This window comes from Podarcis gaigeae (assembly GCF_964106915.1).
Source record: "Podarcis gaigeae genome assembly, chromosome: Z".
Lineage (NCBI taxonomy): Eukaryota > Metazoa > Chordata > Lepidosauria > Squamata > Lacertidae > Podarcis > Podarcis gaigeae.
In genome coordinates, this window is record NC_139691.1 from 4783512 (window position 1) to 4798730 (window position 15219).

Consider the following 15219-nt stretch of genomic DNA (forward strand, 5'->3'; position numbering starts at 1 on the left):
TGTACTTTGGCAAATTTTGGGGTTCCCCCAAACCTGCTGATGCCTCTCTTTTGTGCACCAAAGGTGCCGTTTTGGCCGCATACAGACTCTCACTTGAAGCACTGAATTCCCTGGTAGTGCACATCAGCCTTCGCCACAGGTGGAGATGATGGGATATGTTGCCCATAACATCTGGCACCAGGATGGCAAAGGCTGGTGGGTATGATGATATCCTTATGATGAAGGAGAGCCCCACAGGATTTTATCCAACTAAGTCATAGTCAAAGTAGACCAACCTGGAATGAATGAATCTTATCAGCTGTGACCATTTAGTTCACTGTGTCTACTCTGAGTAGAACTAATACTGGATGCAACCCATGCCTGCAGAGCATGAATGGCTTTCTATAGGTTTTTTATAGACATAGTCCTCCTCATCAACAGGATTATTTTATTTGCTTGTCTTAATTGTGGTCCTCAGGCCTCTCTGTCTGGCCCTCAGGAGCCTTCCGTAGGCCACACACTTCCCTGAGCCAGACCTCTTACTAGCCCTGCTTTGCATCCTCCTTGAGTGCTTTTGCATAGCTGGAATGTGTCTTTGAACTCTGATCGCAAGTCCTGAGTGCCTGGACAGAGGGCAGAGAGAGGTGTGTGAGTGTGGGTGTATAAACTAGCCTACTGTACAAAGGTAATATTCACATCCATTGCTCTATGTAGGCTGAATCTAGACACATCAAAGAAGTGTTTCAGTTAAACGTGTTGTGAATTTAAACGGAAATCCTGTAGGGAAATATGGGACTCCACAGCACCATCTGGTGGTGCATTGTTATATTGCATATAAAACACTTATAAATCACGTTTTCTTTACCAATCTAGGTGAGTCCCCAGCTTTGCCATAAGCCAGTGGGACCCCCCCCCCCAAGACTGCTTACTGTTTATTTCTGAGCACTGAGTGGAGAGAGAAAAAAATCCTCAACCTCTTCCTTTCTCTATAGCTTAGTTGGTAGAGCTGATATTCTGAATCTCATGGTTGTGAGTTCGAGCCCCATGTTGGGGGAAAGATTCCTGCATTGTAGGGGGTTGGACTAGATGACCCTTGTGATCCCTTCTAACTCTAGGATTCTGAGATTCTATATGCATCTATCGCTGTTGCTCCAGCTAAGACACCTCTGTCTGGCGCTCCTGTTGCTATGCATTGGACCTCAAACCCTTTCCCCCCAGCAATTTGCCCCCTCTTGGCCTAATTCATCCATCTGTAAAATGGGAGCAGTAGTGTCCGTTCTTAGCCACAGGGCTTGTTTTGAGGTGATCAAGGCAGAGGTTTGTGCTGGACTCTTGAGGGTTGTTTTTGCAGGTGGGAAAGAGAAAAGTGATGGTGGAAAATTCTCTTTCTTTCTTTCCTTGTCCAGCACCCTTCTCTTGCTCCGCCCCCCCCCCCCTTTCCAAAAGCACACAGTGAAATCCTTCTTCTCTCCTGTCCCATTTTTGGGGGAGGCGGGGGGGGGGAGCGGAGAGGAAAGCCGGTCTTGAACAAGCAGTCTTGTGTCTTCCAAGGAGGTCTCTTTTATTTACAAGCTTGCTGAAGATGGAAGCTCTACATTGCCCACCGAGGGCGGGGCACTCTTAACCCTTCCCCTGCCGCCCTCACCACACGGAGGCACTTCTTCTACGTTTTAAGTCGGGGTGTGTGGAGGGAAGAATCTCCACTTTTTGCTGACAAAAAGACTGTAACTGTGTTGCTCTTTGTTTCCTTTTAGGGAGACGTGGGAGCCCCGGGTCCTCCTGGAGTTCACGGACTCGTTGTAAGTACGGTAAAGACAGGAGAGCTTTTCATCTGGGGCTCTGGGACGCAGCTTCTTCTTTTTAACTCTTTCCAAGGCACCACTAAGAGCCCCGTGGAAATGCACTGTGTTGATTTAATCTGCTGCCCTTGCAGGGCGAGGCAGGGGAGGTCCATGCAAGCAGGGAGGGAAGTGTTAAAGCTGCAGTGTTGACACAATGGGCGAAAACAGCGCTGAGTTACCTTTGCTGGGGTGGGAGGAGGAGGGTACTTAGCAGGTGCTCCTGCATGCAGAAAGCCGCTGAGACTGCTGCAAACACACACCATGCATTTAAAGCACACCAGCTCCACCACCCAAAGAATCCCGTGAGCTGTAGTTTTCCCTCTGAACTACAATTCCAAGCACTCCTAACAAAGTACAGTACTCAGTATTCTTTGGTGATGGCAGAATGTGCTTTAAGTGTGTGTTGTGTGTGCAGCCTGTTCCTCACAACAGGGCAGTTCATTGGAGGCTGGTTCATTAGGGCAGATAGGGGACTGCACTTTCCATCTCAAATGGCCGGTTGGCATTTTCTTTGCCTATGGCTGGTCTTTCCACTCTACCAGTCCCAGTGGGCACCAGTTAGCACTGGGCAGCAGTGGGGGGAGGGACCTGTGGTCCTCTTCCAGATGTTCTTGGATTACAGCTTCCATTAGCCCCAGCCAGCGTTGCCCAATGACTAGTGGGAGTTTGTAATTCAGCAACATCTCTGCATGTGAGACAGGTTCCGCATCAGTGCAATACAGCCAGCTCTTCAAAGTCTTAAATCCTCCTTGGGGTGATCAGTATGACCCTGGGTTGTAGTGCACTGGACTGCAGGTTGTAGGATTGGTGGGAAGTCGCACATGGCTGGTTTTTCCTCCATTCACAACAAATCCCACCATTCAGAAAACTAGCTTGTCAAGGTTCTTACCTAGCTTTCTCTCTTATGTGGTGGTTTTCCACATGCAGGGATTAAAAATATATATGGCGGAGGACTGTATGAAAGATCATTCTGACATATAAAACACAACACTCCAGGCACAAGAATACCATTGTGCACTCTTGGAGGGGGATGAGAGAAGGTACAGCCCACCATTCACTGATCCTCTATCTGAAGATGCTGAGACCGGTGAAAGGTAGCTGGTCTAAAAGTTCAGGAAAAGTTTGTAGTGTAGTGGTAGAGCTCCTGCTTTGCATGCAGAAGGTCCCAAGTTTGATCCCTGGCATTCTCAGTTAAAAATACCAGGTAGCGTGTTAATGAGAAAGCTGCTGGCACCCAGAGTAAAGAAGCTTGAGTTAAGTGGACAAAAAGCCCGACCTTGTTTAAGGCATTTTCCTCTCAAAAATAGCAACCCACCTTTTGCTGAGACCTTGGAGAGCTGTTTCTGGTCTGCGTAGACAACACTGGGCTGGATGTGGCAATGGTCTGACAGTATATGGTAGCATCAGATGTTTAGGCTATAAGGACTGGGGATCATGCATGAGAGCATGCTGTTGTGTCCTTGTTGCATTTGTGAGCCTTCCATAATTATGCAGCTTGCCACATGCGTTTGCAAGATTTATCAATAAATGTAATGAAGTTTATTGTCCCCCAGCAATCCACGTCTCTCTCTGCAGAGGATACTTTATGTTTAATTAAGTCAAATGTAGGTGTCACTGTGTTGTCATAAGTTATAACACACTTTCTCTGGAAGTCTCCTATTACTGAATGCTAATCCTGTCTTATATGTTCCACTGTTGTTGTTAAAACAACTATGTTTTGGAGCCCAAAAACATCTGGAGGGCACCCTGTTGGGTACTTCTGGATTAGAGTGTGTCCCACATTGGGGAGTCAGGGCATGGCAAAAAGGTGCCTGCAGAGTAATAATTCAACCTTGCGAGTATTTTTATTTTTATGCTGCCAGTCCACAACCTTCCCCCACAGCCCAACCCTCCTGCCCACAATGTGGCAGTTATTTTTGGCTCATAGATGGCCTGACTGAGTTGTCAGGGGAAGCAGCTCTTGCACTTTATAAATGGTACATTTTCCTGGCTGAGAACTGAAACTACCCTAAGGTGTCTAAAATCTGGTGATTTGGTGGTGTGCCGCTCCTGCAGCTGTCATGATTAGCGGCCATTGACAAGGGTTATCCTCTTCTGCAAATTTGTCTGAGTCCAGGGATGGGGAACCTGTGACCCTCCAGATGTTGCTCACTGAGGATGATGTGAGTCAGAATCTGACAACATCTGGAAAGCCACAGGTTGCCCACCCCTGCAGCAGAGCTGTCCAAAGCTGTGGCCATTGCCTAACCTCATTCCACAGAAAAATTCCACGCTGCTCGAGGAACTTCCTTCTTTCGTCTGTCTCATTTCTCCCATCAATCAGTTTAACCAGATGATCTCTTTTCTGCATCTTTCCCAGTTTTGCACTGCAGTTTTGCAGTGCCTCCCCCTTTTAAGATAAGGCACCCCCCCCAATAAGTATACTGCATCAGGGAGTGTGGATATTCCCTTCTTAGCAGTTTACACACAGTAGCCATGGGAAGGCCTCTCTAGGTCCCTCTTCTCCCATCAGCCCCAGTCAGCGTAGCCAATCGTCAGGGACCATTGGAGATGCCTTTGTTTTTATTACTAATTTTATTTTTACACTTATAAACCCCACTTATTTTCCGTCCAAGGAGCTCAAGGTGGTGTATGTGGTTCTCCTCCCCATTTTATCCTCACAACAATCCTGTGAAGTAGGTTAGACTGAGATAAGGTGACTGGCCCAAGATCACCACCCAGTGAGCTGCATAGCTGAGTGTGGATTTTGGACCTAGGTCTTCCATGTCTTAGTCCAGCACTCTGAGTGTTAACACTACACTAGAGACCTTTCTGGTGATGCTCAGCATAACACCCCTCGTGGTTGACTTTGCCCATTCCCTCCTCTTGTTTCTGGATGTCCTGAGGGCTTGGTACCCAGTTATCTCTTTTGCATGCTGACATTGAGTGCTGTTCCTCCACAACCAGAGCAAGGTGTGAGTAGTAACCAGAGGTGGCTGCATCCGTCCAAGCTGAGTGATCCAGGCCTGCTTTATGAAGTGAGCCCTTTCTTGCAAGGACCCTCTATGAAGCTGCAGGGCATGAAAAAGCTATATGTTTTCAGGAAGCCGCAGCTGAAAGCTCACATGGTGCATTCGGCTGTGTGATCTCCCTGTACAGAAATATGCCTTTAGCAGAACCAGCAGCTCCTCTGTTTGTTTATCCAGGGCAAAGAAGAACTCAAGGCACAGAGCTAGCTTGCTCCATTCTAAGGGTATGTGTGGAAGCAAGAAGGAGATTGCTTTAACAGGGACCTTGAAACAGTTGAACTTTGGTACCTTTCCTGGGTAATTCACACAATGCTGGGAGGACCCACAGCTCAGTGGCAGATCCAATGTTTTGCACACAGAACTTCCCCGGTTCAGTCCCTGTTGTGTCCAGGTATGCCTGGGAATGACCCCCAAAGCTGGAGAGCTGCTACCAGTTTGAGTAGATAATACTGAACTAGGTCTGACTCAGTATAAGCAGCCCTTTATTCAGAGCCATGAGGACTGTGGCTTTTCTTTGTTAAGTGAAGGGCTGTTCCTCAGTGATAGAACTTCTGCTTTTCACGCAGAATGTCCCAGATCCAGGTCTTAGCATCTCCAGGCAGGGCTAGGAATGTCCACTGTCTGAAGTCTGCTGTTTCAGGCAGGTTTACTATTCCACCCTTCCTTATGACCTTGAGCTTTTTCCATATAGAATCATAAAATTGTAGAGTTGGAAGGGACCACAGTCATCATCTCATCCAACCCCCTGAAAAGCAGGAATCTTTTTGCCCAGTGTGGGGCTCAAACCCACAACCCCGAGATTGAGCTATCTATGGATAAATTTAGAAATACATTCTCAGCATACTCTAGTTTGGTGTTGTTTAAATTGCACCTTTTTTAAAAAAAGTAAGTTTCTAGTCCTTGTGGCTTGACTGTTCCTCTTTGAAGTAAATGGCTTAGCAGCAAAAGTTAGACAGCCTTCAGAGGAGGCAGAAGGCTTTGTTGTTCTCCATTCCTAAACCTCACTTCTCTCTCTCTCTCTCTCTCACCAGGGCGATATGGGTGCAGTTGGACCTTTAGGTTTTCCAGGACCAAAAGGATTAAAGGTGACTGACTTCCAATAAGCAGAGGCCACAGCTCAGTGGTGCAGAGCACAAGGTCCCAGGTTTGATCCCCAGCATTGCCGCTCAAAGACTGTATTGGGTTGCTGGGCTGGTAAAGACCCCACAGAGCCATAAGCAATCAGAGTAGACCAGCCTCTCCCAGTGGAGTGTCCTGCAGATGCTTTCAACTACAACTTCCATCAGCTATGCTTACTGGGGCTGATGGGAGTTGTACTCCAAAACACCTAGAGGGGACACCATATTAGCAAAGGCTAAAGCAGAAGATGCTTGATGAGATGGATCCTAGTTCGGTGTTAGAATACAGTGGTACCTCGGGTTACATAGGCTTCAGGTTACAAACGCTTCAGGTTACAGACTCTGCTAACCCATAAATATTACCTTGGGTTAAGAACTTTGCTTCAGGATGAGAACAGAAATCATGCTCCGGCAGCGCAGCAGCAGCGGGAGGCCCCATTAGCTAAAGTGGTGCTTCAGGTTAAGAACAGTTTCAGGTTAAGAACAGACCTACAGAACAAATTAAGTTCTTATCCCGAGGTACCACTGTACTAGCTTCTCCATTCCAAATGTGACCAGGTAGCAGGTGATGGGGAAATCCTTGAAGAGCAGCTGTTGGTCAGAGTAGACAACAGGTGGGGAGACGGGCACAATGACTTGCCTGCCAAAAGTATAAGGCAGCTTCATATGTTTTTCAAATCATCTGAGCTAGGCTCCCCTTTGTCACATTCTTCTTTCTTTAGGGTTCCCTTGAACCCAGCACCCACAATTTGTTCTGCATGCAGAAGTGTGTGTTATGATCTGTAAGGTGGAGGGAGCACAACTCCAACCCTCGAATTAGAAGACCATGGAATATGTCCCCATCTCCTAAAGCCACAGGCAGGGAAGCATTAAAACAATCTTAAATGGCACAACACAAAAAAGGAGGGAAGAGGAAAACGAAAAATAAAATAAAAAATCAGACACCAGTAATGGAAGTTGTGTACTAGTTCTTATAATGACCAGCTGGAGTGGAAACTGTCCAGGAAATGGACTGTAGCGAACTATGTTCTGCTTAGAGAAGACCCATTAAAACCAATGTATCTAAGTTGGCCACACCTATACTTCACTTCACCTAGACACTTCAATGTGTCTAATCTGAGTGGTACTAACATTGGCTGCAACCCTGTATTTTCGCTATGTTTCCCCCTTTAACTGAATTTCCTGAAGCAAATGTATTTCATGGATGGCTTGGTGAACGGGAATCCTCCTTATATTTCAGGAGAGCCCTGATTCAGCCTCCTCACCCTCCATGGCTCTTAGATTTGGAATGAAGGGCAATGTTTCAGTTCACTTTGGTCTCACTTTCTCTTTTCTCTTTGTTAGGGGCTGATGGGAAATCCTGGAGAGAGTGGACTGAAAGGTGATAAGGTGATCTGAATATTCCCTTATTGCACTGTTATTTCTTTCTGCATGCAAGACCCTGTTTTCTTCACACTGTGTGATATATATTTCATTACTTGCAACTCCCTTAGTTTGCCAGTCTTTCTGATCTGTATATCTAAGTTTAGAACATACTGGAAAAACAAAGATTTAACGCCCTCAAGATTGGTCCCATCTTCTTTTATGAAAGCTTCCCAGAATTAAACGGGATGGATCTGTAACAATGTCTTACAATTTAATATGATCTAGGGCTGTTTGGTCATTTTTGGTGGCAAAAATCAGTTCAGTTGTCTGGGGAAGAAATATGGGGTTGTGTACAACATTAGCACTACTTAGTGTATACTCAGAGTAGACCCACTGAAATTAATATGATTAATTAGGCCAATTGGTTTTAGTGGGTTTATTCTGCTTATAACTCAGGTAGATACAGCCTTTGGTGTTTTTATGCACAGCTAGATATTTGGTGATCAACCAATTTGTTCTCCATCAAGAGACTTTAGGTTTATGCATTTTGCTATATTTTTTCTCTGCAATTCTAATTTCACAGTGAAATATACAATGAAGAAGATCCAATGTTAGCCACATCCAGAACCATTGAAATTTAAGTCTGTTGATTTCAATGGATCAACTCTTAAGAATGAGTTAGTAGGATCCCACCCATTATTTTTATGTTGTGGTCCATCTTGTAGAATATATATTTATCTTTCGAAACCTTTTTTTTGTTGGAGAGCATATTTTCTTTCGTTGTTCATGTGTGTATATATATATATATATTGCTTTTCATCAAGTAGAAGTTCGTAAAGCAGTTTCCAAAAACCCAGCAACTAAAACTGAACGAAAACTAGATAATCAATAGTTTATTTTATTTTAAATAAATAAATGAATAAATAATAACTTGTGAATGTTTGAAGTAAGAAAGAATAAAATGCAGTAAAATATCCAGTAACGTCAAAATGCTGTAAGACCTATGGGATTGGAAAGCATTAAAATTTAAAAAACCCATATATCAGAGCAGCTAATCAGATAGACAAGCTCCTCTGTCTGACCCTTTGAGTGCTCACTAGGCCACACTGCTCACCCAGCCTTGATCAACTGCAGAAGCCCTTGACTGCTTCTGCTTGACTGGAATGTACTCTTGAACTGCGATTGCGCCTCTTGCTTGCCTCTTTCTGGCTTTTGAAACCTCTATGTTTCTGCATGACTGGAATGTAGCCAACTGTACAAACGTTGCTCTATGTATTTATTTTTTTTTTTCCACCTCTGGCATGCAGCCCTCAGAAGGTTGCTCTTGAGGGAATCTGGCCCTTGGGTTGCAAAAGGGTCCCACACCCACCCCTGAAAGAAGCCCCCATGCCGCTGGGTTTTTTCTGCTAGAGGGATCTGAATCATTCAGAACAGAGCTCCAACTTTACTCTGCTCCAGGTGGGGGGGGGGCGAGTATCCTATGTGCAAGAGAGGGTCTGAAGCGCAGGATGCTGGCTCAGCAGCAGCAACAGCATGGCACTCAAAATGTCCTCTGTACTGCCAGGAGCCAGCAACCTTTTCCGAATTATTAACTCAAATCAGATGAGATCAGCATCCCCAGACCTAACTTGTTCCATCTGCTGCTTCTTGCTGACTTGCAGAGTTCTGGGAGAAGGACTTACAGGTTTTGAGGGCATCCCACATCCTGCTTGGCTCAAGCTGATGTCTCCTTCCACCAGAGTGTTGTAGAATTGATGCAGCCCTTTGTGTCTGCATTGTGGCTCTGCTGGTGGAGGGTCTTACACACACCTCCAAGTTATTTTACTCCAGTTCATTTCCTTGTGCAGAAGATGTTCCCAAAAGACTGAACCCCATGGTTTGCAACAGTGACCAGTCCAGATCTTTCTCTAGAGGCAGACAGTCACTTGACGTGCACATTTGTGTATGAAGTAGGGTAGACATATTGAAATTAATGTACCTAAGTGCATCATGTCCATGAATTTCAAGGAGTCTACTCCAAGTAGGACTAAGATTGGGTTGTATCCCAAACAGAGCAGACCCACTGATTATTTTTTTTAATGACTAACTTTAATTCCATTCATTTCAGTGGGTCTACTCTTGAGTGTAACTTAGTTGGATACAACCCATAGTTTTAAACTACTCATTTTTTTGCAATAAATTAGTCTGCTTCTATCCCAGTAGCGTAGCTAGACAGGGACAGGGCAGGGGCATTTTTCTTTGTTATTGTGGTATGCATTTTGTGTTTTTATATTGTAAACTGCCTTGAAGAGTGGGGTAGAAATTTAATAAACAATAACAATAATATAAAGTCTGCACAGGAATGGAAGAGAATGGACTCAGCAGCCCCATCCTCATGCAGTACTGGGAAGAATTGGACCCTCATAGGTCCCTCCCTCCCTCCCTCACCTTCTTCAACGCGGGTGACAAGCAACATCTTCCTCAACACCTGGAGGTGGCACACCCAGCTCAGTCCTCCAGTGCCTTGCCTCTGCTTCCCATTGCAGCATTTGTTGCCTGAGGCAATTGCCTCACTTTGACTCATGGTAGGGCTGGCCCTAAGGCCACCATTGGATGCTGTGCTTATCCACATGAATGTGTGAACATATCCTTTTAGCAGGCTTAGCTTTGGGAGGCCAGAGTTAACAGGTGATAACTTTCACTGTGTGTTTTTGTTTAATAGGGCTTCATTGGCTATTTTACAAGGGTATTAAATTGTAGGCCATCTCACATGCCAGGGTTAGGATGGCCTAGAAATTCTTATAAAAATAAGAAGTTGTCAGCAGTGCAGCTATTTCCTTCAGTTGTTTATATTTTTGAGAGTAAATAATTTGCCGTGCATTGCCTAATTCTTTCCAAATGCCTGACAAAAAAGAAGAAGAAGCCTTGCTGCTTTGGGGGGAAATATACTGTATATGTAAGTTTACATGGAATAAGCACCTCCTGTGAGAATATTCTAAGAGTCTGCATCCACAGCAAAATGTGAACTGATAGGCTTAACTACTTGATGATGCAGGCAGGGGTGGCCCTTTTCAAATTGTCTACCCCTCCCACCCCCCACAAATAAGTCAACTAAGATCAGGGAGAGAATTGTTGGTCCAGTCGCTGCCTGCTATGCTTTCTACTTGAAAGGGAGAATTTTTGGTATGTGTTGTGTGTATGAACATCCTATGTACACACAGGTCCCACTATCCAAACACTCATACAAAAAATCACTTATCCGATCACGAGGAATTAGTACCGAAACCTTGCTATACACACTGCAGTTTCAGATATCCAAACAACCAGACCTGCTTGTATTGTTGTTGTTTAGTTGTTTTGTCATGTCTGACTCTTCGTGACCCCATGGATCAGAGCACGCCAGGCACTCTTGTCTTCCATTACCTCCTGCAGTTTGGTCAGACTCATGTTTGTAGCTTCGAGAACACTGTCCAACCATCTCGTCCTCTGTCCTCCCCTTCTCCTTGTGCCCTCCATCTTTCCCAACATCAGGGTCTTTTCCAGGGAGTCTTCTCTTCTCATGAGGTGGGCAAAGTCTTGGAGCCTCAGCTTCAGGATCTGTCCTTCCAGTGAGCACTCAGAGCTCATTTCCTTCAGAATGGAGAGGTTTGATCTTCTTGCAGTCCATGGGACTCTCAAGAGTCTCCTCCAGCACCATAATTGAAGAGCATCCATTCTTCGGTGATCAGCCTTAAGCAAGCCTTACTTTTTGTGTTTTGCTAGTCCATGGGAACCGTTTTGCCAGAAATCATGGTGGGTGGGAGGGGAGAGAGAGCAGATAAGAGAGTGGTCTTTCCTTCCTTGTTTGTCTTTTGCAAGGTTTCAGGGGGTTTCCTTGGGTTTTCCTCAGCCCTTTCCTTAGTTCGTGGTCAAAATTCCATGGTCAGGAATGCATTATAAATTTTCTCATAGGAATCAATGGAAATTGTCTGCTTGTTATGCAAACGCTTGCCTAACAGACCATTTCCTGAGAATACATTGTGTTCAGATGGTGAGACCTGCGTGTACTAATGCCAAACTCATTCTCCGAGTGTGGATCCTTACGTAGCTGAAACATAATCTATCCTCACAATGGCCAGCTAGATGCCCCAGTGGGAAGCTTGCAAGCTGACCACAGCAGCCGTCTCCTGCAGTTGTTACCCCCAGCAATTACAAAGTGCACTGCCTATGAGCCTGCAGTATAGGGTCGCCATATTTCAAGAAGCACAAAGTTGAGCTTTGGGGGGGCGATCAGCAGCAGCACACAGCAAGCTGTCTTCTGAAATCGCTGTCTAGAAGACAATGAAGTGACCACTGCATGGCACTTCCGCTATTGCCGGAGAACAGACTAAATCCCAGACATTTACTGTTCATTTGAAAATTCCCCCCAGGCACCAATTTAGGCCCCATCCCTGGACGTTACTGGAATTTTCTGGTTTATATGGCAACTCTACTGTAGTGTAGCCCTCATGACTAGTTGCAACAGAGAATCTCATCCTTCACAAGGTATAAGGAAGAATGAGGAGGATGTCACCCACCAATTTGGTTTGAAAAAGGGGTTGGACCAATTCAGAAGGGGTTTAGACAACTTCTAAGCATTCTTTTGCACCATTAATTGATTGGTAATTTGTCAAGGAAGAACCTCGAGATGAGTTATGTCCTCCTGTCATTGGTGTATGAAAACTCCAATTTTGCTCAGAAGTCCTGTTTTGCTCTGGGGTTTTTTGCCACCAATCCTGCCTTGAACAAGCCTGAAAAATGACATTTCTGCTGCTCCAGTAAAACCAAGTCCTTTCCCATTAACCTGCGCATGTGTTTTATCCCTGATATGATGTCTGTTGTAACTTTCTTTGGTGGTGTGTGTTCAGGGTGATCAGGGAGTGCCTGGTGTGCCAGGAGACGTTGGATTCCAAGGAGACAAGGTAACTGATTTTAAGTATAAATCTTGAGGCATTGCTGTGCCTGATTCCCACCCACCACCCGCCCTTGAGTGAGATTATTGCACTCCAAACCCACTTTCCTTCAAATTAAAACTTCTTGGATTTTTTTTATCGAATTACTAAAATTACCTTCTCTTCAAGTCAAAGCTGTTAGACTGCCATGACTCATCTGTGTGCATGCTATTTGTAAAACGGGTATTAATTATTATTTCTGAACTGCTTTGTTTATTGTTTGATGTGTTGTTGTGAGCCACTTATGAGACAATTTTATGAAAAAGTAGCATGCATACAAATAAGCAGATTATCTTCATGATTAATAATAATTACATTAATGTTTCACGTTAATCAATGAGATCCTCTGATGGGACATTTATTTTGGGCAGGGGAGCTTTTAACATGGCAGGTCATGTCCTGTGGAACTCACTGCAAATACATATTTGGCAGGAATTGCCCCTATTTTCTTTTAGATGTCTTTTAAAAATGGAATTGTTCAGACAGTCCTTTGGACCAAGGATTTTTTTACCAACCAATTTATAGTGATTTGGTACTGATGCTTTTACTCACACTATTATTGCAGCATTGTGTTTTCACGTTGTTTACCACCTTGTTACATTTTCTATGAAAATGTGTGCATATAATTTTTATGCCCCTTTTCATTCACTGACTACTGAAGTGGTTTCCAATCAAAACTGCAGCAGTAAAAGATTACAATGAATTATTCAACAATCTAAAGAACTGGTAATAGTGGCTAGGGAATCTCATTAGCCTGGTCAGTATGTCTGGTGTGTCTGGAAAGCTATCTGGGGCCTAAGGCAGTTCCAGAAGAATCTGCAGCACTTGTCAGGTATTCAGTTTGAACAGGCAAAGAGGGAATGTACAAGTCCCGCCCCCTTGATGACAACATTCATATTGAGCAGCGTTGACCTCAAGCAGGGCCAACCCACCCAAGGAGGCAAGGTCAGGTGACCACTTCGAGCAGCAGGTACTCGCTGCCGCAGTGAGATCCTTGGAGGCTGATCTGCTGCTTCCTTGGCAGACCCCCCACCATGCTACCTCCATAGCAGCCTCTTGGAGAATAGGAGACACTGCTGGTCTCCTCCCACCCCTAGAGAGGAAATGGCAAGGGCTACCCTCTGGGGTCTTTGGGGCTCTGCACCCACCCAGCATGATTCAGAGCAGGCACTTTCCCTGTCTCTGTGACAGACTCTGATTCCCACTTCAACCGTTGGGTAAGATTGATTTGATTCTCTCCCATGTTCTCGATGTAGATCTTCACTCACCCTTTCTTCCTTGGCTGGGGGTGCGGACACAATTTTGTGGTTCTCGGGTGCCAAAACATATTGCGTTGGCCCCAATTTGTAGTGAGTTGTCATGCTTACCTGACTGTTGCACATTCTTGCCTGGGGCTGTCCTCTAGAAGCTTCTCTTCTGTTTTTCAGGGTAGCCAAGGTTCACCTGGGATGCCAGGTGCCCGAGGAAAGCCAGGACCTGCTGTAAGTAACTGCTCCTGTTTCCATTTTGACCCATAAAGGCTCCTGCCAGTAGTCTACTACTCAGAACCAGTGTAATGGCAAGAGCAACCTTGTCCCCAGTTGTTTCAGGATTACAGCTCCCATCATCCCTGATCATTGGTCATGGATGAGGCTGTTGGGGTTTGTAGTGCAACAACATCTAGGGACCCAAGATTGGGGAAGTCTGGATTACTGGGGAGAAGAAAGGTGGGATGTAAATGTAAGAAAAGAAAAGGTGATTGAATGTGTCCTCGTGAAAAAATATTTTCTTGGTAAGCCCAGGTAGAAAGCAAACCTAGTCCTGACCTGCTAGTTTTCTAGGTGGAAGGGTATATTGGTTTTATGTTTTATTTAGGAGCATTTCAATAGGTGAGCACCCAGGTTGACTGCCTCAATCTTAAAAAGCCCTCTCTTGAATCATTGTTCCCCTTCTGGTTTTTTGCAGGGGAAGATCGGTGACAAAGGTGCAGTTGGAATTCCAGGATCACCTGGCCCTGAGGTATGAGTTCAAGATTGCTTCTTCCTTTGGAGATCTATTGCCATTTCTTTAGTTGGTTTCTTCTTAAACTGCATTCTATCCTAAGCTGGTCTTCCTTCCTTCCTTAAAATTCATCCACTTCTCTGAACCCCACCCCCTTGCTTATTACATTTTTTTAAAAGGCAAGTAAAATGAATGTAAGAAGAGCCCTGCTGGATCAAGCCAAGGGCCCATCCAGTCCAGCTTCCTGTTCTCAAAGTGGCCAACCAGATGCCTGTGGGAATCCAAAATGGATCAACACAGCTGCCTGCAAGTTTGAACCCTTCTTGGGAGCAGGGAAGGCTATCTCAATGGAGCAAATGGGACTGTGCCCCATCAACCTCACCCCACACTCAGCCAGGCCACACCTGCCTACTTCTTACATGCATCCAGTCTTGTATGGTGGAACTTCACTATCAGCTTCCTCCTTCATAGCCTCTGTGTTACCCTTGTATAACTTAGGTGGGAGGATGATGGTGACAAAACCAGAATTAGGCAGCCTCTGCCTGTCATTGGCTCTACTTGCTGTTGGTCTCCCTGCTTCCCATTCTACCAGTCCCAGTAGGCACCAGCTCCCACAGCTTGGGGGGCGTGGCTTTTGGAGCTGCCACAGTGAGCTTCTGCCCCACTGTTTAGGGCTGAGTGGGCAAAATGGAGTCTGGTATCATCTTCAAAAGACTAGTAGATTTCTTGTGGCATAAGCTTTCGTAGGTCCAGGCCTGCTTTGCCCATTGATGTCGTTTTGTAATCGGCATAATGCTCATGCCCCGAGACTCCCTTTTGGGTTTGCTGTAACAGACGGGACATAACTCAGGAGTCTAGTGGAGCACCCTCATCACTTGAAGCAGCTGGGTCATATTTTTTGGTTATAGGGACTCATTTGGCTGAAATGAGAGGAAAAGAAGGAAAATAAAGAAAGGAGTTCATCCAGGAAAGCTCCACA

General features: G+C 45.2%; 1 protein-coding gene across 4 annotated transcripts in view; it reads left to right on the forward strand.

Moving 5' to 3' along the window:
- Window positions 1-15219, forward strand: part of COL27A1 (collagen type XXVII alpha 1 chain) — a 245466-nt gene that overhangs the window by 113831 nt on the left and 116416 nt on the right. For all 4 annotated transcript variants that reach the window (XM_083721577.1, XM_083721578.1, XM_083721579.1 and 1 more), the window contains 6 exons: window positions 1734-1778; window positions 5860-5913; window positions 7291-7335; window positions 12177-12230; window positions 13688-13741; window positions 14205-14258. In XM_083721577.1, the coding sequence (XP_083577703.1) occupies window positions 1734-1778; window positions 5860-5913; window positions 7291-7335; window positions 12177-12230; window positions 13688-13741; window positions 14205-14258 (306 nt within the window). The remainder of the gene's footprint in view (window positions 1-1733; window positions 1779-5859; window positions 5914-7290; window positions 7336-12176; window positions 12231-13687; window positions 13742-14204; window positions 14259-15219) is intronic.